Below are 23174 nucleotides of genomic sequence, written 5' to 3'. Positions count from 1 at the left end.
CTTTAGCCTGGAAAAGCGCAGGCTCAGGGGTGATCTGATGGCCACCTATAAGTTTATCAGGGGTGACCACCAGAATCTGGGGGAACGTTTGTTCATCAGAGCGCCCCAAGGGATGATGAGGTTGAATGGTCATAAACTACTACAAGACCGTTTCAGGCTGGACATAAGGAAGAATTTCTTTATTGTCCGAGCCCCCAAGGTCGGGAACAGCCTGCCATTGGAAGTGGTTCAAGCATCTATACTGAAACCTTCAAGAGTAAATTGGATGCTTATCTTGCTGAGATCCTATGACCCCAGCTGACTTCCTGCCCATGGGGCAGGGGGCTGGACTTGAAGGTTTTCCAAGGTTCCTTCCAGCCCTAATGTCTATGAAATCTATGAATACACACGATGCTGTGTGCACTTTAATTAGAATGGCTCTTGGAACTGCTATAATTAAAGTGCCTGCCCGCCTCCTCCACCCTGGAGCATGTGTAAAGATGCCCACAGAGGTTAGTGCAGCTTTCAATAAAAGAGACCCTTGCTTTGGACTAGATGTAGCTTTAGAAAATATTGAAGAAGGTCCATGTTAGCCAGTAATTGATTTTCCAGCCATGCCCATTGGAATAAAACCAGAACATTCAGGCAGGTATAATCAGTATAAATGGCTTGAATGGAGTTTCCTTAATGACAAAGCTTTCTGTTTTTATTGTCAAACATTTGGCAATGGACCAAACAAGGAAGCAGTATTTTGAATTTCTGGCTTTAAAACATAGAAGAAAGTAAATGAAAGATTTCATTAACATTCGAAGTGTGAATTCCATCTAGAAGTTGTTGCTAAATGGAAGGATAGCTGCAGTCCTGTAAAACAAGGGGCGTTATGTCCCAACTTGACAGTCAAAATTATTATTTTGAAACCGTGCTTTATTTTGCGCTTGCCAGGGTATATCTTTGAGGGGAAATGATAAGGGAATAGATTCCACAAATCAAGGCAGTTTGCAGGAATTGATGAAACTGTGTAGTACATATAATGAACGGATTCAACGAACTACAGTTAACGGAGAGAAGTACTTCAGCTACCTACGTAGCTCAAGTCAGAATTAATTAATGGAAATTATGGCTTCACAAGTGTTAGATTCAACTGTACCTGAAGTCAAAGAAGCTGGAGTGTTTTCCATCATTGCAAATGAAACAATGGATCTGTCAAAGCATGAAGAAGTTGTTCTTATAGTGCATTACGTAAGCCAACCTTTTGACATACAAGAGTAGTTTACTGGCTTCTACAGATGGTGCTTCACTTGCCACACTGATCAAGAGTACATTATAACCTTGGGACTTGATGTTTCAGCTCTAAGAGGTCAATGCTATAAATGGAGCCACTAGCATGAGAAACCTTATAAAGGTGTGGGCATGGTGATACTTAGCAAAAATCCTCTGGCTTACTAAGTTTACTGCTATGTTCATATATCAAATCTGTGCATAGTGGACAGTTTCCTGCGATCCAGTTGTCTGAAATGCTTCTAGAAGTCTCCAGGCTGTACAGCCTTTCATTGGCATAAACTCAGAGAGACATGCTGTCTTTGTAAAAACTACATCAGAATTATTTTTTCTGGGGGTCCAACTACTCTTAAATCACTCAGTGACACTCAATGGAACTGTCAAGTTGAAGCTATCAAAGTTGTTTTGGAAAATTTTGATTAAATAATTCAAGCTCTGGACAAAATTGCACATGGGGGTTCAAAAGCTGGAACTGAAGCTTTTGCACTTCTCAGAAATATGCAAGACTTCAGCTTTCTGTGCTGCATGGTTTTTATGCATGGGAGTGCTAATGCCAACAAATAACCTTTCCAAACTTCTTCAGTCAAAAGACTATGTATCATACAGCAATGGTGATGGCTAAATCCACAATGTTTATACTAAAGGAAATGAGAGGTGATGATTTTGCATCCAAAACCTTTTATCACATTAATGAACTGTGAGAGAAAAACCGCTATCCTGGCCCTTTTGTGCCTCACAAGCAGGTTATTCCCACAAAACTGGGAAGAGGGGGAAAGTCCTTCTCTGACCAGCCGAGGACTACTATAAGGAATGAAATATTGTACAGCACTCTGGATACTCCTATTAAGGAGGTAAAAGACTACTTTTACAAAGCCATCATCCTTCCGACCCTCCTTTTATGGCTGCAAAACCTAGACCGTCTACCAGTGTCATACCAAGAAATTAAACCACTTCCACCTGTGCTGCCTGCGAAAGATATTAAAAATCAAATGGCAGGACAAACTCTGAACGCTGAGGTGCTCAGAAGATCAACTCTCCCCAGTATCTACACTGGCACAGCTAAGATGGGCTGGCCATCTTTCACGAATGCCCAACACTTGCCTGCTGAAGAAAAGCTTCTACGGCGAACTGTCAAATGGAGTACGCTTTTGTGGCGCATCAAAGAAGCGGTACAAGGACACACTAAAGATGTCCCTAAAGAGTTTCGGCATCAAGCCAGTCATGGGAGCAAATCGCTCATGACCGTCCATCCTGGAAGTCGTCGATCCAGAGCGGAGCACTGGCCTTCGAGTAGTGGAGCACAGCAGAGGCAGCGAGGACCCCAAGCCCTTCAGTCTCAGCCCAAGGGTCCTTCACTAGCAGCGAGGAAGCGCGTGGCCAGGAAAACAAACCTCTAATGTCCAGTCCTCGCTGCTCTCCTGCCTCTGCTGCAGCAGATTGTTCAGAGCAAATAAGGCTTATAAGTCACCTGCGTACCCACACGACCTAGCCTCTCTCTTTCCTCTCTCTTCTTTCTCCTTTTTCCTCACTTTCTCTTTTCTCCCTCCCTTTTTCTTTCCCACTTCCTTTCTCTCTTCTCCCCCCGCCACCCTGCTGGATGCAGTCATCTTCCCTTGTGAAGGACAAACAACATTTCCACCCCTTACAGTATCTATCAATCAAGACAATCTGAACTCTGAAATCAACATTTTTTCCCAAATGTTCAAAGATGGCAATGCTGACAAGAGCAATGAGGAAGAGGAGCCCACCCAGCTTGAAAGGACTGCGACTCTTGTGTGAAATGACATTGCGTGATACCCTTCCAAATCTGTCAAAACTCAATGTGCTTTACTTAACTATCCCAGTGCCTACAGCGTCGGCTGAGAGAAGTTTGTCTTCCTTGAGGCACCTGAAAACTTACCTGAGGACAACAATGAAAGTTGCTCGTGTTTCTAACCTGGCAATACTACAGATCGTATGAGAACAGGCTGTTAACATACTGGATGTTATTCCATGGTTCGCAGTCAGAAAGGACTGACACCTTCACTTCTTTTGACAAGGTAAGGTCATGATTTTTTACGGCATTTACATTTGTTGTTGCCTAACTGTTAGTCGTCACAAAAGTATGGTTGTGCACAGATAGAAAATCAGGAGAATGGTCCTGCTGTGAATGTAACCATTAACTTTCGTGTTAAAAATGTTAATGCATTCATGCATCATATGAGCACAACTTTCTTTGTGTGAAGCTCTCTTTTAGAACAGTCTCCATCTGCTGTTACACAGTAGCATAAAACGTGACATCGCATAAGCTCTAGAAATCAAAACTCCTTTGTCTCTTGAGTACCAGCCCTGAACCCTGCGGCACACCACCAAAACGTTTAAATTGTCCCCTTCCCCCACCACTAACAAGAGTTATAAGTCACCTACATCCCCTACAATGGCTGCAGAGGTGACAGCTTCCTTCCCTGCCTGCAGAGCTTTCCCTGATCCCCAGGCTTTCTCTCCTTCAACCTAGGTACCTGTGTCTCCCCCTGTTTTCCCTATGTGCCTTCACATCAACAGTGAGAAATACTTGGGTCTTGTTCCCATTCCCCTTCCTGTACATATAGCAGCAGCCTCTGCTTCTGAGCTCCCACCCATCAAACTCTGTGTCCGGTCCACCCATAACAAGCAAAATTAGTGTAGACTAATGGAGGAGTTATAGGTTACAGCCCTGCTTTCAGGAAGGTTTCTGTGTGATGTAAAATGCATAAAAAATTTCAGAAGCAAAATTTAGAGCTGAGGTTTTACACTTTCTGGTGTAGGCTCTGAAGCCTTGATAACATGGATAGGCTCCTTTCTTTGGCCCACTGACTTGTGCATATTTAGCTGCACATAGCATAATTTCACCAGGGGAGGTAGAAGGTACCTGAATGGCCCAGTGCCCTTAGGAAGTGAGAGATGAAGGTCTGAACCTCCTCTAGCTAAGGAGGACATTAATCAAGTAGGAGCTGTGATCGCCATGTGTAGGGAGCACAAACCTGTTGAGGTTTCATAGGTGTCCTCTGAGTCTGTCCAGCGGCTCTTGCCCCTCAGGGAATATTGCCAGAGAAATGCCAGTTTCTAAATCCTTACCATGTTTGACATGAATTATGTGCCAAGCTGCTCAGACTGCAGTTCTTGCAAAACTCTAGTGTCTAGAGACCGCTAAAGTCAAACACCTTCAAAGTGACCTGGCTGCTGAGTGTGTGCGTTAAGATTGCAGTTTAGGATCTGGATGCCTTAATTCTACCTAAGTCTGGCCTTAGGTGCTTTATCAGAGCTTTGGTCTGGTTTGTCAAGTCAATCTGCCTCCTATTAAGAATCTGACTAGAAGAGAAGCTTGGTTCTGATGTCAAATACAATTAAAACCAACACACCCCACTCAATCTCAGAAACATTTGCATACATGCACACGCATGCTGGGAGTTTCGGTTCCACAAGCATCAGATAACCCCATGTCAATGCAGAGATTGTACAGGTCTTCCATACCTACACCTCTGAATTATTTGGTCTTATTAACCCATTGTCTCTGTGCTCTATTTACAGTCAAAGCAATTTCCGTCTTTTCTCCCTTATTTATACCAAAGAAAATGAGATCATGAAAATGACAGAAGCAGGTTAAGCAATCTTCATGTTCACTTGGAATAGAGCAGTGCTCAGTTAGGGGTATTCAGAATCATTTATCTGTTTCAGAGATTATATTCATTTTCCTGCAGCAGAGGCTTAACTATCACGGTCTGCAATGTACCAGGGTAGCAAGGGTGTGACAGGGGCTGGGGAGGCTGCAGCAGTAGTGGTGCCTGGGCTGACACTAACAGGGGAGCTGTTTTTGAGCTCCCCACAAGCGGGCACCCAGGACAGGTGCTCCTGTTGCCCACCTCTCATTATGCTACTGTTCCACAGGAACTGCCAGCCTGGCTCTAAACATGACTTGAAATATTTTGAGATTGTCAAAATTATTTTCCCTAGAAATGAGGAGACTGATACCTGCCTGAAAAAATATTTACTCAAATTATCTCAATGGAATGTTCTTCGGTCTGAAAATTTCTGACCAACTGTAGTGTTTATGTCAAACCACCCAAAATCTGCATTTATGCAGCTTTTACAGGCTTAAGTGGTCCAGGCAGCCTGTGGAACGTCAGGTGACATGATGCACTCTTCCTAAGCCCCCTGTACTATGTAGTTTAATTAATTATCGGGCAAGTTCCAACTTGACTCTCAAAGGAATTGGTGCCACTATTTCAGGAGTGCTTTTTAAATGGTAATGGATCCTGATTTCAATGCACTTCAATCAGCAAATAACTTATGTCCTCAATTGTATGTGTTCCCGGATGTTTGTCTTACATAACATCTACATGTTACTGAGTATTTAAAGGAAGGAACTTGAGCAGCAACTATCTGACACACCTGCAAAATGTCAGGTGGGGAGAATGCTTTGCTGCTGTCCCTTGTTCTCACAGCTTGCTTCACGGCTCTTACAGCTAATGGTAAGATTTGAAGCTTTTTTGTAGTGTGACCTTTCCTGAGACAAAAAGAACAAATGTAAAGACAATTAATTTGGAGCTTCTTTTACTTCTGTGCTTTTTAATGCTGGACCTTAACACTTGTAAACTACTTAGAAGAAAAATCCTGAAGTCTGGATATCAAACGGTTTGTGATTTCTTTTCCTTGACTTGTTTTCAGGTTTATGCCTGTTTGTGGCAACATAAGTTCTTATGATCTGTACATGTTTCCACATTAAGGGAACTTTCCACATTGGGACAGGTACCTGCTTGCTGCAGGTGAACTCTTAAGATTATAATCAATAAAGTCACTTGTTCAGTGACATAAATTCACATCTTGCAAGCAGTGAAACAGTCCCTTGTGCAAAAAGCTTGTGCTATAAGGTCCCAAGCCACCACACCCACTGTGGGTGAAGGCAGAGGTCTAACTGGTGGAGTCTGCACCCTGAAGAGCAGAAGCCTACGTGATAGGGTTTGCACAAGGAGCTGCTAGAGTGCAGGCAGGGGAGCTTGAGGCTCTGGCCATGCAGAATGGAGTGGAACAGGGACAGAGGACTGCCTTGAGGGCAGGTGTCACTGTCAGCTGCCATGTTAATTCTCCCTGGGCCCCACAACCAGTGCAGTTTTATATGGTGAGTGACCAAGCAAAGCCCTTAATTTGGAGGTGGCTCCAGGGTCAAAAGTAACCTGACTGTCAGCAGCACCACCTCCCATCAGAGTCTCCATGTTTTCCGTTTCGGTGGAACCTCAAGCCCCCATTTCTAATCCAGCACTCCCTTTACTGGGTGCCTGGGGTCATGCCCCTTTAGTTACTCTACTGGCTAAAGACAACAGTCCTTACTCAGCGGGTCTGGATCATTCATCAGGGCTCGTAAAGAGCACAGAAAATTCTCACCTTTTCCCAAAGGCAGCCAGAATGCAAGAGCCTAAGGCTAGAGCAGTGTACAGTGTACGTTACAGTAAGCGTCATCTTGCTGAGCTATTTAACACAACTGGGATTAAACTGTGCTGAGACAGTTCCCTGGCATAATTGTAATAGTGGCCATGGCACAGTCAGTGTCATAGTGGGGGGATGTTAGGCATTAATTTGACCCCATAAACAACAGCTAAAAGTAGAATTATTTGCTATCTGTGAGTTATAGCACTTTGTGCCTGAAAGCTTGCCCAGTGTCTCTCCCAGCTACACAGTTGGTCTACTTAAGGATAGTATAGAATTAAGTAACAATGGGCAGAGCCTCAGTCATTCTCTCTTTACCTTTGGAGGTTGGAAAGAGAAATCAAATCCCTGAAAGCATGTTCATGCTTCACGTATGGTTCAAGGTAGGAGGTAAGTCTGGAAATGTCTTATTTTATGGATCTACTCAGAGTCCAAGCAAAATGTAGTACTCTTATAACAATAATTGATCTTGTCAGTGTTTAAATCAACTAGGCTGGCATCTCAGGAGAACCCTATGGAGTTTGTGCTATCAAACTCAAAACCAAGTTCAATTTTAGCCTCTCATCCAAAGGCCAACCTAAATTAAGTCTAGATCCTAACATTCCCAGCTTAGTCAAAAAGTATGCAAATACTCATACTATCTAAGTAGACAAACAAAAAAATCCTGCCTTAAACTAGACTCTGAGGACTGAGTTTAAATAGGTGTAAGAAAGGATGTTGATTGAGTTATGGCACACCCAAGGTTGCTAAGGGTTAACTTTTATGATTGGTCTTCAATATGAAGTCCTGATCATACTGAACTCAAGAGTCAAACTCCAAGTGACTTTGTGGGGAACAAGGGAAAGCAGGATATCACCCATGATAATAGTAATTAAAGAGACATTCTCATTTTATAAATAGGATTCATACCTAATTCATAATGCAGAGTATTTGTCACATGGTGATTGATCTGGCTGCAAGGTTTTCCCTAGAAATTCTCCAATTTGTTAAAGTGTTGAGAAGATCAGACTCTTACCATTTTTAACTTGAGGAAATGCACCAAATCGGGGTAATGTAGGTAGTCCCAATTAGGAGGCAAAATAGTTGATGGAGTCAGAAATAGCCCTGTGGAAATCTTGTTTACTTGCATAGAATGCGCAGTGCATCATATCTCTGAGAACAAGTTGAATAAGAAAGTTCCTTGCTCTGAAACCCAGGCCAAAAATCCTTACCTAATGCTGTGCCCTGTGTTTGCCGAAGCTGTCTGTGGTGCCTCCCTTGCATCAGTCACATACCCTCCTCTTCCACCACCAAGCAAAGTCTCTCCAGCAACAGAGGCCCAGTTCCAGAGTGGACTTGCATTGCATATACCTTTATTATGCACAGGGACATTTTCTTTGTTTTTGCTTTGGAGGCCATTAGAACTTCCTGAAGGAGTTTAACTTTTCCTTTTACACGTATTTTCAATGAATGGTAAGTACCTCTTCCAGGGTTAAAGATGCACTGCCTAATATACAAAAATACTTTGAAAGCCATATGTTTTGTTACTGTCTTCCACCACTTATTAGCTAAATGCTACATTGTGGGCCTTAATCAAACAAATTCATGATCTTTTGTTTAGATAGACCGTTAGTAAACTTCAGATAGAGACTTCTAATAAATATGACCAGAGGTAGGGTTGAAAGTAGGGCATTGTGAAACAGCATCATTTCATTTCAACTTCCATTTCACCGTTTTGAAGGGACAGTGTTTCGTTTCATCATTTCATTTCAAAGCACTGTTATGTTTCATTTCGTCGAACTGTTTCTCTGTTTCAACATGTTTCAATGTTTCGCCCATAAGCTATAATGGGCAATCATGAAAATGCCTATAACTTTGTCATTTCTTGCCTGATTCAGATGATTGCAGGGATGGTAGCCCCTTCTGAAGGCATGAAGCCTGCCAAGTTTCAAGGAGATAGGTGCAGGGGTTTCTGGAAAACTGCACCTCAAACTGCTGACAAGCAAAACTTGTATCACTTGCTGTCATTCCGCATGCAGATCTGGAGGCCCGTGCCCCCAGGAGGGCTTCAGAGCTGTGCTAGACTCCTCCCAGGGGTACATGCCCCTAGGTCTACGCATGGGATTACAGCGGGCTGCCGCTGCCGGCTGGGACCAGTGCTGAATGCTGGGGAACCGAGCGCCAGGAAGCCTGGTGCTGCTGCTGGCCCCAGCTGGCAGCATGCTGTCATCCCACATGTGGAAGTGGGGGCCTGTGCAGATCTGGGGGCCCGCACTGCAGCAAACCCAGCTTCGAAACGCAAAACATTTTGAAACTTTTGAAATGTTTCGAGTGGCATCATTTTGTATCAAAGTTATTTTGAAACCTTTTGTTTCATTTCAATTTCGCTGTTTCGAGCGTAAAACTCATCAAAACAGCTTTGAAACAAAACACCCATTGAAATTTCGCACAGCCCTAGTTGAAAGGGGTGGGAAAAATTAATTAGGTGTCAATATTTACAGAATTCTTCTGTAGGAGAGGAGAAATGTTTAAAATGCATGAAAAGTCTTAGAGACTTCTTGTACCCTTTTGAACATAGCACTGTATAACCTGATTTTGTGCATGTGGTTCACAGGACAACGTGTAACACAACCAGAAGTGGATACCAAATATGGGAAACTCCGTGGGAAGCAAATCCAAGTAGAAGCAGCTGGAGCTGGGAAACGTGTCAATGTTTTCCTGGGAATTCCTTTTGCAAAGCCACCCATTGGCCCCTTGAGGTTTTGCCCACCGCAGCCACCTAAGCCATGGCAGGGTGTCCGAGACGCAACTTCCTACCCTCCTATGTAAGACACTGACATGGCATTTGGATGGCTGAGTTAAATTAATATTAAAATCTAGGTGAAACCCACAGGCCTAATGCTTGGGGCAATTGAAATCTTGGTAAATTAGCTCTTCTGAAGGCATTGAACTGGGATGGGTTACTGCCAGCAGAGTGTTTAGAATTGGGTGAATTTTGCAGGTGATTCCTGGGAAACTTAAGTGGCTTGAGCAATGACACTTAGAATATGTGAGAAGCATATAGCTCAGGAGCAGATCTGACCAGGAGCTAAGAAAATGCTTGGAGGAACAAAATGCCACGCAAGTCACTCAACCAGTACTATAGTTGTAGCCAATTCCATTCTATACAAACAGTCTGACTGCAGGATCTTTGTAATATCTGTCTTCTATGAATACCTAACACCATCATGAACAGCTGATCTTTCATTTTCCCTGAATGAAACTAGGTGGAAGGAGACTTGTTTGTCTTAGCTGGGTGCATCTACACAAAACGTTTACTGCACAATTGACTATCTGCTCAGTAAATGTCCCAGTATCTACACATGTGCCCTCCTTAGGGCACATGTGTAGATGTGGCCCCAGCTGGCTGGGGCACAGGGTTTCTCAGCACAGGGCTAGCTAGCAAGCAGCCCCTGTGCTGAGGCACGCTGCACCCCAGGCAGCCACATGGCAACGTATGAGATGCAGAGAGCAGCTGCTTCCCCTGTCTCCATGTGCTGTGTGGGGCTAGCTAAGGCACAGGGTTTCTCAGTGCAGGGCTAACCCCATGCTGAGAAACTCTGTGCCCCAGCCAGCCAGGGCAGAATCTACATATGCACTGCTGAGCACAAAAAAGCTCTGGAGCAATAAGCTCCAGAGTTTATCCATGCTCATTAATCACACATGTAGATGCACCTGCTTTGTCTTAGTTTGCAAGCAAATTGCTGTGATGTTTAGAGAGATGAAAACATTGAGCCTTCATTTCCTTGTGTTCTGCTGGAGACTGGCCATTGTCTGTGTGGCTCCTCCTCAGTGGATGCTTGATCAGCAGATATGTGGGGAAAAATGTTTTTATATTAATGAAGGAAAATAATTGTAAGTTATCTGTTACTAACAAATCTGGGAACCTATCAGAGGAGGGAAGGATTTGTGAACAAACATCTGAGGATTGTTGTTATTGTATTTGTACTGATCATTTGAAAAATATATATTTTTTAAATTATTAAGGTGTCTGCAAGACAAGGAGACTGGACAGCTTCTATCAGACACACTCACTAACAGAAAAGAAAAAGTCTCTTTACAAATATCTGAAGATTGCTTGTACTTGAACGTGTATGTACCTGCTGATTCAAAGAAACAGGAGAAGCTACCAGTAAGTAAACTCACCTAATCTCCATTGTGACCTGATACAGCTAGTTAAACCATAGGTTCCAAGAGTGCCTCTCTCATTGAGTTTGATGCTCGCTTACTCTAGGACTCTATTTGGTCAAATAAGTGAAAAGTTTTAGAGGCTACTTTTCTGTTTCCCTGGTTGTATAGTCAGTCTTACATCTGTGTGACCCACAGAACAAATTAAGCCTTGAAATAGTGTGTACAGAAGTGCTCCATGCATGTTTTACAGTGCTGTAATTTAGAGCACTTTTTATAGCACTATAAAGTTACAATGCTCTTAAACATAACAGAAGTCCTTGTGGGGTGGGAGCGGCCTCTGAGCCTCCTGCATTTTCCAGGCTAGGAGGCAGGGGATGCTCCACAACCTCTTGGAGCTTCTCCACTAGTGAGAAATTTGACCAGAGTAAAGAAGTTATTTAAAGTGTTCTAGGTTGCTACAGTGCTTCAAATTTAATACCTCATTTAACAAGGGCTAACTGCAAGCGCTATACCCATTTTTAAAGTGCTGTTAACCTGTGCACTTCTGTTAGGTCATGGCAATAAAGTGCTTTAAGTGGAAAAAAGCAACTTCTGTACACACCCATAATTGAATGCATCACCCCTTGAGTTCAGTGCCAGTTTGCTCCAGAGCTTAATTTGACTGAGCAAGAGAAGCTTCACAGCACTTGACTACTGTATGCATACTTGCAAATGCAGCTAAACAGGCTCTACCTGTTTAGATTATTAAACTTCGCTGAGATTTGCCCGACATGCAACCCTCTGATATATTACAGTATTGGTATATTAAAGTAACAGGTAACTCAACTCTTTTTTTTTTTTCCTCCTTCAGGTTTTAGTTTGGCTTCCTGGAGGAGGGTTAGTGTTGGGTGCGGCTTCAACATATGATGGCTCAGCATTAGCAGCCTTTGAAAACGTGATGTTTGTAACACCTCAGTACCGAGTAGGCATCCCTGGATTTTTTACGTAAGACACTGTATCCTAATTTTTTCCAAAGCACTTCCAGAAGTGTATATGTCTAAGGAAATGGATTCACAAAGGATTGCCATGTAAAATTTGAGTAGCTAAACATCTATTTGATTTATGCAAGTTTTTGAATAATTTTAGAAAGTTAAATCACTTTCAAACTATGCCCTTAATTGGTTCTTACATTTAACTTAAGATGTTCTTGAAATGGACCCATTCCTTTCTGCCTCGTTTAAAATGGCTTTTTGGACATTGGGCACATCTACACAAGATGTTTACTGTGGACCTGCCTAACTAGCTCCACAGTAAAGTCTCTGCGTCTGTTTGCAGCTCTATAAGGCTGCGTTAAACTAATAAACTTCACCACAGGATAGTAAATACAAGTACTATCCTACTGCAGAGTTATTTACTGCACAGCAATACACATGTAGATGCTGGTGGGGCTGGCTGGGGCACAAGGGTGCTTCAGTGCAGAGGCTGCCTGCCAGTTAGCCCCACATTGAAGCACCCTCATGCCCCAGCCAACCCCTCCACAGCATGTTGAGCTAGGTGGCACCCATCTAAACATGCTCCAGCCCCATGCATACATGTAAATGCGGCACCTGGGAGCAATAAACTCCGGTGCAATATGCACTGGAGTTTATTGCTTCAAATTAATTGCATATGTACATACACCCACTGAAACTTATCACCAGATATTTATTTACCTTTACATTTCATTCTTATACCAAGAACTTGTATACATGCATTCATTCAGTTTTTATCACGTACTATTTTAATCACAGGATAATACAAATTTAAGACACCGTCACTCACACAGACTCATCCTCCTTCCACCCCCACAAATAGGCAGTTATCAATATTTTACAGTTGTTACAGAAGGGGGAGTATGGTGGGTCTGAATGCAGAGCAAAATAAAATAACATCCTCAAAGAGTGTGAGAAGACTGTTTAGCTGCATGCTACTTAGCTGGTGCCAACAACATAGGCAAGTAGTGCTTGAACATAAGAACATTGACCCTATTCCTCTTGAGCTCTCAAGAGTTCAGAGGTCGGTGTCCTATTCTGACACCGCCAAGAGTTCCATTTTCAGCCTCTTGCTCCCACCGCAGCTTAGATACGTTCCTTCGGTGTTTCATGTAACCAAATATCTGAAACTCCACCAAGAGCTACCCATGTCCCATATATGTCCTCTTGTTTCAGCACTGGTGATGAACACGCCCGTGGTAACTGGGGTTACTTGGATCAAGTGGCAGCTCTGATTTGGATTCAGGAAAATATTGCATTTTTTGGAGGAGATCCAGGGTCCGTCACCATATCTGGACAGTCTGCAGGAGGATTGAGTGCTTCGGCCCTTGTAGGTTTACAGTGATCATTAACTTTAATTAACTTTAAAATATCCTAATCAGATGGGAACAAGTGTATGTTACCTTCAACTAGGGACAGTTTGATACCAAAAAAGAGATCCTAATTGATGAAAATCTTCTGTTTAATTTAATACCTTGATGACTGAGTCATCTTCCACTGAGTATGGAGTTCTTTCAAACAGTTGAGACAAGAATAATATTACAGCCCCCAATCAAAATTCACACCTGTGTGGATGTTGCCTAGGTTAGGTCTTGTGCCTCATTTCAGATCTCTAGTAAATGTCACTTGCATATGCCATCAGCATAGCAGCCATGGGAACAACACAAAGTGATGATTAACCAGGCCTGGATTTGGGAATCCACCACATAAACCAACTTTCTGAAAAGCATGTCCTTTTTTTCTGGACCGAGAAGGTATGCTTCACCAAATATTTTAAGAGGTCTGAAACTTAGCGTGCATTTACGGACCATTTGACATGGTCTTACAATATTTATTTTCAAAAGTGAAATAAATTCAACTCAAAGGTCCTTCCTTCCAGGCCCAACAGCCTATTGCACTAAGGCAGTGGTTCTCAGCCAGGGTGTTGTAAGGAATTGCCGGGGTGCCATGCCGCCACCACCACTGCAGGGTGAACCCGCCCTGCGCAGCCAGGTTTCAGGAGGTGCGTCAGAGCCGAACCAGTGGGAGATGCAGCAGAAGTGGCACACCTGCCTGTGTGATGTAATACTGGTGGGCCTGACTTTCTGCTGCCGCCATTTCCCAATGTGGCTCTGCAGGAGGTGCGCAGTGCAGTTCTACCTGGTTGTAGTGGCAGTGGTTGTGCCTCAGCACACCCTTGGCTTGCCCCCTTCCCGCTCCTGGGGTTCGTGTGTCCTCTTTTCCACCCCTTGCCCTTCCCACCCCCTCCCCACTCCCCATGTACTGCATGTGTAGCCTTGCACCTTGTCTCTACTGATCTGGGTTCCCTAGGCTCTGTCTGTTACAGCCCCAGGGCTGGAGCTCAGGGGATAACAGAGGGCACTTGGTCCAGTGGTTCCCAATCCCCCACAAGTGACCATGAGTGACCTGGAACCATGTGTGCAGAGTCCGCTGTGGCACTGGGAGCAAGCATGCATTGGGTCAGACAGAGCTAGGGGAGCACTCCCTGCCAGTGGCTTTAATGGGTGAAGCACATGTAAGTACATAATCTATTTGGGCCATATTAATTATATTAACAAGCATATAATTATAATGTGTGTACAGGGACCCAGGAGCCTAGCATTGCCTGAGAAAGGGCAGAAACTACTGAGAGAGAGGAAGAGCTTGCGGCCAGAGGGGCTGGAGAGCTAGATAAGGGGCTGGAGCCCAAGGAGCCACACTCAGTGTGGTGTGTCTGAGCCAGAGGGGTCCAGCCAGAGTAGTGAGGCCTCATGTCCTTGGAGCACCTGAGCCTCCTTGCCTGCATACCCACTAAAAGTGAAACACCACTGTTAAAATGCAATTCATGACATGGCACTGTTGTTCAATTCCTTCTTTCCCTTTTTTCCAGGTCCTGTCTCCACTGGCAAAGGGCTTGTTTCATAAGGCCATCTCGGAAAGCGGAGTTGCATACAGTCCTTTGTTTACTGACCATCCGAGGGAACAAACTAAAGTAGATTCTTTGTGATACTTTTAAGAAGCATTCTTACAAGCTTTCTACATTTACACTGCTTTTTCAAAGACTAGAACCTGGTTTGTCCCTGGAACAACATAACTGTAGATATAAATGTCTGCATTTCTGTGCACAGTAAGAGTGTATACTCGACACTTTGGGCACTTTTACACATGCTCTGACGCATTCTGGTTGGAATAGGTCAGGGCAGAATAATCAATTAATCGAGTCTGCTGGAGCGTTCTAATCAAAACTCTCCAGCATGTTGCAGCGTCTCATGTATGCAGCACCCCCACATTTCAAAATCACAGCGGGAACACTTTAATTAAATCTTGTAAAACAAGATTTAGTTAAAATGCCCCCACTGCCATTTTGAAACATGGATTGCTGAATACTGTGGGTGTTTTAATTAGAGCAGCTCCCACTGCCATTCTGAAACATGGGATGCTGACATACTGTAGGTGTTTTAATTAGAGCAGCTTTCAAAAGCCACTCTAATTAAAACACGCATACACCCCATCCCCACCTCTACTACAGAGCTCATGTACAGACACCCTTTGCCATAAGCAGTGGGAGAAAATATTACTTGGGAGAGCTGGGTGGTGTGGGACACGCCTGCCTGACTCCCGCCTCTGCCTCCTGCAGAGCTGTTTCAGGGGCCAGCATGTGCTACTGCTGTACATGCAGCAGCAAAGGAGCATGTAGCAGGGGTGCTGGATACGGTGCTGAAGCAGTACAGCTGCTGTCACAGGCCCAATTTGGCGGGGTTAAGCCCCTTAGTCCCAGCCTTCCACTACCTATGCCCTTTGCTATCAAGGTGTTCATCTATACGTGCATTAATACTGTTGACATATTCAAACTGTTTTGGCTTAGCCTTGCTCCCACTCTTAGAAATATTTGTCTTCTGAAAATTGCTTGGGATGTCATTGGGGCAGGACAACAATTAACAATTAATTAAATTGCAACAGAAGAAATATCAGTTGCATATTAGGAAGAACTTTCTAATTATGAGGGTGGAAAAGCACTGGTACAGATTACTGAATGAGGTTGAGGAATCTCCATCCCTGAAAGTTTTAAAGTGTTTGTTAGACAAACATTTGGCTGAGATAGTTTAGACCACGATGATCTTGCCTTGAAGAGGTGGTTGGACTATATCGGGGTGGGCAATTATTTTGGGCGGAGGGCCGCTTACTGAGTTTTGGAAACCCATCGAGGGCTGCATGACAGGCAGCCAGGGGCAGATAAATATTAATTTTCTAAATTTTTTAGGGGCCGCGCGGGCCGGATAGAATGGCCTGGCGGGCCGCATCCAGCCCATGGGCCGCATTTTGCCCCCCCAGGCTATATGGTCTCCCGAGTTCCCTTCAGCTGTATCACTTAAAAAGTTTTTGAAATGCAGGAACATCAGCTCTCTTCGCAGAAATACTCTTCTCTCTTTCTCATCTAATAATTAATGCGGCTCAAGAGATTTTGGACCTTTAAAACAATGAAATCAGTTTAAACTAGAGATCCTCTAAAATCATCATTACCCTGTCCCAAAAGCCCTAGAATAGTCCTGTCTACAGTAAAGTGCTATTTAACAGTTACTTTTTCTTACTATTGTCTACATGGTGATATTTTAAATCTGAATCCTTCTTGCAATGTCTGAGATCTTGTTAGGCCATGCACAAGGCCTGACCATCAGTTTCTATCATGTTTTTTTCCTAGACTGGCTGCACTGATGTGTTTCTGTATCTTAACTATATGAGCATAACTTGTTGCCTCCTATCACTGTTAGAGCATATAGACTTTCCACCCATATTAAAGTATAGTCCCCCAGGGAAGTAAAGAGAGCCATGAAGAGATGAGTGACTGGTTTGTTTCAACCGATTGCAGAGAATTGCTCGTGTATCTGGCTGTGAATCACCCAGTTCTGCTAAAATAGTGCAGTGCCTAAGGGGAAAATCAGAAAAGGAAATAGTAAAGATTACTCTCGACCTGGTAAGTGATGCTGTATTCACTGCGTATGAAGTGACTCTTATACTTTTACTGCTATAAAATAACATTTAAAAAACTGTGGACTCTAAAATTAAAGTAAAGTAAAACCATCACATAACTCCTCTTGCTTTTTTCAGGACTTCACAACACTATACTTGAGCAATGCATCAACTCCAGAATCTAAAGAGGTGACATTTTCTTACTTTCCTCTGTGGGCTTTGAAATATTTGTGTCCTTTTGCAGAAGCATTTTCACTTCAGTCACACAGGAAAAATTCACAGTTTCTAAGGAAGAAATAAATGTGAAAAATGCCAATGCAAGACTGCAAGCCAAAGTTTAGATACATTTTGTGAAAATGCACAAAATGAAAAACAATCATTTGTACAGCTCGTAGGAGCATGCTAACCACCAGCACGATACGTTTTGGGCCAAGAGGGGCAGACATAGCACAAGAGAGAGGAAGTCCTGCATGATATGGCAGGAGAGAGATCCTGTGCATTGGGAGAACATACTGGGATTGATCAGAACTCTGTAGAAAGTACAGACTTTTTGAAAAGCACCTTTTCTGCACTGTGATAATTTAGTTAGGGCCATTATTACATGATCGTGTCTAGTTTCTGCCATCAGTTAGTTAGCTTCCCAGTTCTTCTCTAGTTCACACATCTAAGTTAATTTTGCTCCCCATTCTGCTGATGCAAAATTAATATGAGACAGGATGGAGGTTAGCTATTATTACTGTCCATACCAAGCCAAGTACACGGTCATAAGCAGTGCAGAATGTCTGCAGTAGAAATTCAGAGCAGAGCTTAAAAAAAATTGCCATCTCTGATAAGAATACTTAGAATGGAAATCTGAAAATAATTTCCAAAGACAAAAATAATTTGTAAGTAACAAAGAGTTTTGTTTTTATCCAGCATCCTGTATTCATCTACACAGTTGTGGATGGTGTTTTTTTTCCTAAAAGTCCTAAGAAGCTACTGGCTAACAAAATGATGAACACCGTCCCACATATAATAGGAGTAACTAATGATGAACTTGGATTCCTGCTTCCTACTGTAAGATACTTATAATGATCTTTCATTCTAAATCAGTTTGTTAGCCTGTAGGAATATAGAAGATGACAGTAAACAGGTTCTTTTCCCTATGTAGCTCCTGAAATTTCCTCCTTATGTAGATGGGTTGGACAAAGAAACAGCAATTCAAGTTATAAAAGGCTTACAGTCAGTCACGGTAAGTGATTATTTCACATTAATTCATTAATGATGGGTACACTCCAACTTGCTCTCTATCTCTTCACACCAAACCCTTAATATTTAAATTGATTGTGCAGGAAAGTATTACAGGCGACTGCGCCATTAATGGAGGAAGCTATGTTCCTTTTGTGAAAGGTATATCTGGGTCTTGGCAAAAAATTCTTAATGGAGGCCACAGCATATTGACAGACAAGTCCCCAAACAAAGAGAACACACAAAAAGCTCCTAATGCCGGTAGAATTGGAAATCCCACAACATCTGCTAGAAGCTCTGCTGTTTTTCCATCCATGGCTGAGGCCAATTCATTAATAAAAGCATGATCAGCCAAATACAAGTATATCCCTGACAGCCCAGCTCCTACATGTCTATCCTGCCCAGAGGTTTTAGGGAGAAGGAAGTACCAGGAAGAAGTGTAGAGGTAAAGACTCTGCAGAGGGTATTTTCTGTGGAACCGGAAGATTGTACCACCCAGAGGTGGTAACAATCTTGGCCTTTCCCCAAAGGGTATGTGGATATATCGGGGGCTCCCAACCCGGGCAGGAGAATTTGATGGAAATGCGCAGAATTTCTGTGCTCTCACACGATTCATTTCGTCATGAGGGAGGGACCAAGCCACTGTTTGCTTGTCACCTCAACTGATTCATAAATTTAGTAGGTGTCAAAATAATGCCACGGTTGTAGTCCAGCAAACCACTCTAACTCCGATTTTGAAGTATTACCTCTAGTCTACCAAGATGAGGGATTTTCTTTCCGAGGAGCTAAGGTAGTAATTGGCAAAGCACAAATGAACCTCTTGGGTGCTGCTGTGTTGTCCAGTAAGTATCATCATCAGGAATCCTGGGTTTCTCTGATTTAAAAAAAAAAATCCCCAATTTTTGGATTAAAAAGAGTAACCCCAAATCCACGTTTCCATGATTAAAATGAAACACCACTAAAATTGGTGGTGTTTCATTTATTGATATTAGTGGTGTTTCATTGTAAATCATGGAAAAATGTGGATTTTGGGTTACTCTTTTTAATCTGAAAATTGGGGGTTTTTTTAAATCAGAGAAACCCAGGATCCCTGATCATCATTATTACAATTATCTTCATTCCTCATTCCAGAAACTGCCTCACAAACTAGTTAATCGAGTGTTTAATGAATATGTACAGAATCCAAAAGACCAAATTCAGGTACGAGATGGGATGCTAGACTTGTTAGAAGATGCAGTTTTTCTTGTTCCATCCATTGTAACAGCCAGGTATCACCGAGGTGAGTCCCCTGTTTTGTACTTATTGGGGGGAAAAGGTTAAATTGCATCCTTAATTCCATTCTGTTCAAAGCTTGACCAGGTATTAAGCTCCTGTCTGTTCCCTTCTGTCTTCCACCGATTATCTTTAATATTCTTAGCCAATATTTCCTATACAGTTTTCTGAAACATCTCAGAAAAATAAATAGCTCTGGTGCTCTCTTGCTAACCCTGAGAGTCATGTTGCCATGAAAACCTATACGTAGACTCACAATCTACATCGTTAATACTCATTTTACTTGTAATATTTTCAGTTACACTGTACTGCAAGAGACATGTGCTTTATATTTTTATCTGCGTATGGGGTACCATCTACTGTTCCTTGTAAGCTGCTCAGAGCTTTTCTGGATAGAGCAGAATATAGATCTAAATATTAAAAAAATAGTGAGTTGAGCCCTTTTCTTTTTCTACAGAACCAGGAAAATGTATAAGGGTTACGGGGCAAGGAAAAACCGAGGAGAAAAAAAACTTGGGGATTCCTTTCATTTACAACTTTTTTTTCCTGTGTTATAATCCAGTTTTGAGTTCATAAATTCTCTACTAACACCATTTATGGAAGTGCCTGAAGTGTCATAAGGCACTTTTGTAGTAGTCTTTGAAATTAAATATTTATATGAAGTCTAATTTATGATGAATAGTTCACTGGCAAATAATATGGATAGCATGAGATTAAGAGTTTATCCAAGTTAATCTTGATTTTAAATCTACTGTTTTGGGTAAAATATATTTTTTGTACTGGAACCCTTGATCTTAATTTGTTTTCAACTAGATGCTGGCAATCCAGTCTACTTTTATGAATTTCACCATAGACCAAGTGAAGAAGCACTTATTAAACCACCTTTTGTACAAGCGGATCATGGAAGTGAACTTGGCTATGTCCTAGGAAAGCCCTTCTTAGCTGGTAATGTATCTGTGCTTGCTAGAGAATTCTTATTAAGGCCCCATCAAAGCCATTATTATTATTTGACTCTTGAAGTATAGCTTAGAAATATAAAGAATGATTTTTGGTTTTGTCTTGTAATAGTGGACTAAAATTTTTCACCAGGTACCCCATATACAGGTCCAGTCTTGTAGTCCCTACTCCTGAAAAGCTCCAAGAAGTTTGCAATGGGTAGCACGTCTTCATTTTTACTGGAATCAATTCTGCGGGAACCTACTTTTTTGTTTTGTGCTAACATGACAATTTTATATCTCACTTGCAGGTGGAGCTACAGAAGATGAGACTAAACTTAGTAGAACAATGATGAAATACTGGGCTAACTTTGCTCGCTGTGGGTGAGACTCCTACTTACTTAAGGATCATGTTACCTTTATTGCCTCAGCCTGTTAGAACTAGACCTAGTTAGTTTCTGGAGTTTACAGTACTGTTTTAAACACAAATCCTTTCTAATGTGATCAAGAGTAGACCTCCAGGTAAACAGAATGAGTTGGCTGAAGAGCCACTGCATCCATACCTTTGAAAATGGAGTAGTAGATCTGCTGTCACATAAATATAGAAATATTAGCTGTTTCACTCTGGATCAGTTTGGCAAAGGCATCTGTCCTGAGGATGCCTCGGGATGCTTCTTAGGGTGATCTTCTTTATTGGACCAGTTATGTAGTTGGGATAAAGTTAGACAAGCTTACCAATGTACGACATTCTTCCTCTGGTCACTCCTGTCACCCAGCATCAGAGAACAGCTGTTGAAAGGGTAACAAACAGGATACGGCCAGATTCATAAGGACATAAGTACTGCCATTGATTGGATCAGACCATAGGTCCATCTTGCCTAGTCTTGTGTCACATGGGCAGAAAGCAGAACAGGCCAAGCAAGACCAGGGTGTTTTCCACTGTTCCTCTCACTTGTAGCCTCCAGCATTGAAGCTGTAGGATACTGGTGCTCAACCTTTTTTCCCAGCAGGCTGGATGGGCAGTGCCCAGTCCACCTACAGGCTGGGTCTGGCTGATGGGCCTAATCTCAGGGAGACCTGAAGAAGAGGGTCTTACATTTAGAAGCTTGTCTAATGCCCATGGGAGGAACAAGGGCGTAGGTTGTAGTAGTGTTGGTCTAAGGACATAGGCAGACAAGGTTCGTTGGTTGAATTTGACATCTGGAGTTGGTCTAATAAAAGATATCAGATTTACCCAAAGAATCTTGTCTGCCATGGGAGGACTAGGCACTGCCCATCAGGCCTGCCAGGGAAAAAGGTTGAGCCCTACTATGCTGAAGGCTGCAAATGAGAGGGGAAGAGTGGAACACACCCTGGTGATATGCAGTTCACTCTCCCTTTCAGCATCTGCTCTCTTCCTGTGTGACACAGGAGCCTGGGCAGGATGGACCTATAGTCTGACCCAGTCAGTGCCAACTCTTACATTCTTATAAATCCAGTCTTACGCTGTTCACTCCCCTTTCAGCAACCGGGTGACACAGCAAAGACCTGAAGAAGAATGTCCTGAATTGGAAAGCTTGTCTAATTGCATCCCAACACAGAGGTCTAATAAAAGGGACTGCCCTAAGCAATCCTTGCCTTTGGTGTAGTTTCTGGACTATCACAGCTACACCATCACTTACGTTACTAAGATCATTAAACCCTTGGTAAGTTCTAGTGACAGTGACAGACACTGTGCCAACACAGTGCTTCATGCTATTGCTTGCAGGACTCCTAATGGACGTGGCTTGGTGAAGTGGCCAGCCTACGATAAGAACGAGCAGTACCTGGTGATAGATCTAAAGCAGAAGGTGGCAAAGAGACTGAAGGAGGATAAAGTGGCGTTCTGGACAAATCTGCTGCCTGTCGAGATGCCTCACAGCCAGAGCGAGCACGTGGCGTTGGGAGGCTGAGCGCCTCATCCCAGGAGAAATAAAGCAAGCCAGGACCTGGGCCTGGCATCAAGCACGCGTGAGCAGGGAAGGTGGATGAGGCTGAGGCTGAAGCTGAAGTTGATTCCTTATTTCTGGTTCCTTTCTCAAAGTTAATCTTTAAACAATTAAAGGTGGTTGGTCATGCATTAGCCACGCTAAAGAGTTGAGCATACATTTTGATGAAATTCTGCTACAAAGAAGGTAAAATGATATCACACCCTGACTGCACGCTGAGATTGGGCTGGGATGACGGGGTAAAGTCCTTTTTCGGGTTGCCCCAGCCACACATCTTCCAGCGTCAGGGGAAACTTCTGAAGAAGCCCTTGACCGACCCAAAGCTTTAGGCTTGCGTGCCAGCCTGCGCACCGTCATGAGGAAGGGGCTGCGTTTGGGTTGCACAACCCTGCCAGGAGCGCTCTCCTGAAGAAGCTGGGCAGGACCTGCTGGCTGTCAGTCTGGGGTTTTGGGTGTCCCACCCCTAGACATGGAGCTGCACTTGAGCTGGGGTCGCCGTGCAAAACTGTGCTCAGGCCCCCAACCTTGTTCCTCCCTGGGCTGGGGCCACACCCCCCCCCCGGTTTCTTGGCCCACGCAGTGGCTGTTGCGACCCCCTTGTTCGCCGTTGGGGGGGCGCTGCTGCCCCCAGCCCGGCTCGAACCCGCTGTGCTCCCCTGCACCCCGTATTCCAAGGTCGGCGCATGCGCTTCACCGGAGCCAGCCCGCGCGCCGCCCCCTGGGCCTGAGCGGAGGCAGCCGGAGGAAGAGGCGTTCTCTGCCCGTTTCCTCTTGTCCTCCCTCGCGCCCCGTAGCCGAGGGGGCGGGGCTAGCTCCCACGTGCGCGGCCATGGCGGCTCGGAGTGCTGGGCCGCCGGTGCTGCTGGGGCTGCGGGACGCCGCCATGCCGCCATTGGGCGCGGGCAGCGCGCAGGCCCCGGCCTGGGCCACTAACAAGCTGGGCGGCGCGCCGGTGAGCGGCGGCGCGGGCG

The 23174-nt window shown here is 43.7% G+C and overlaps 2 protein-coding genes across 2 annotated transcripts in view; both read left to right on the top strand.

The window, feature by feature from the left end:
- The first annotated feature begins 5657 nt into the window (after positions 1-5657).
- On the top strand, positions 5658-22242 carry LOC109310609 (fatty acyl-CoA hydrolase precursor, medium chain-like). Its single transcript, XM_019535869.1, has 14 exons — positions 5658-5744; positions 9290-9500; positions 10702-10846; positions 11696-11829; positions 13032-13185; positions 14725-14826; positions 16702-16806; positions 16941-16991; positions 17718-17858; positions 17953-18033; positions 19161-19308; positions 20115-20246; positions 20548-20620; positions 21984-22242. The coding sequence occupies exons 1-14, from the start codon at positions 5672-5674 to the stop codon at positions 22165-22167; spliced, it is 1734 nt and encodes a 577-aa protein (XP_019391414.1). The 5' UTR covers positions 5658-5671; the 3' UTR covers positions 22168-22242.
- Positions 22243-23026: 784 nt separating this feature from the next.
- The window catches only part of PDCD2L (programmed cell death 2 like), a 7488-nt gene continuing 7340 nt past the window's right edge, over positions 23027-23174 (top strand). The window contains exon 1 of the mRNA XM_019535432.1: positions 23027-23171. Coding sequence (XP_019390977.1) covers positions 23033-23171 — 139 coding nt within the window. The 5' untranslated portion in view covers positions 23027-23032. The remainder of the gene's footprint in view (positions 23172-23174) is intronic.

Source organism: Crocodylus porosus, unplaced genomic scaffold (assembly GCF_001723895.1).
Source record: "Crocodylus porosus isolate Cpor-Errol unplaced genomic scaffold, CroPor_comp1, whole genome shotgun sequence".
NCBI classification, from domain to species: domain Eukaryota; kingdom Metazoa; phylum Chordata; order Crocodylia; family Crocodylidae; genus Crocodylus; species Crocodylus porosus.
This window is presented reverse-complemented; position numbering and strand designations above follow the sequence as displayed.

Excerpts from the sequence above, each read along its gene's own strand:
- LOC109310609 (XM_019535869.1), top strand. The coding sequence starts at position 5,672 with ATGTCAGGTGGGGAGAATGCTTTGCTGCTGTCCCTTGTTCTCACAGCT. Across the intron at positions 11,830-13,031 it reads GGCATCCCTGGATTTTTTAC|CACTGGTGATGAACACGCCC; the intron begins GTAAGACACTGT and ends CTCTTGTTTCAG. Across the intron at positions 19,309-20,114 it reads AACAGCCAGGTATCACCGAG|ATGCTGGCAATCCAGTCTAC; the intron begins GTGAGTCCCCTG and ends GTTTTCAACTAG.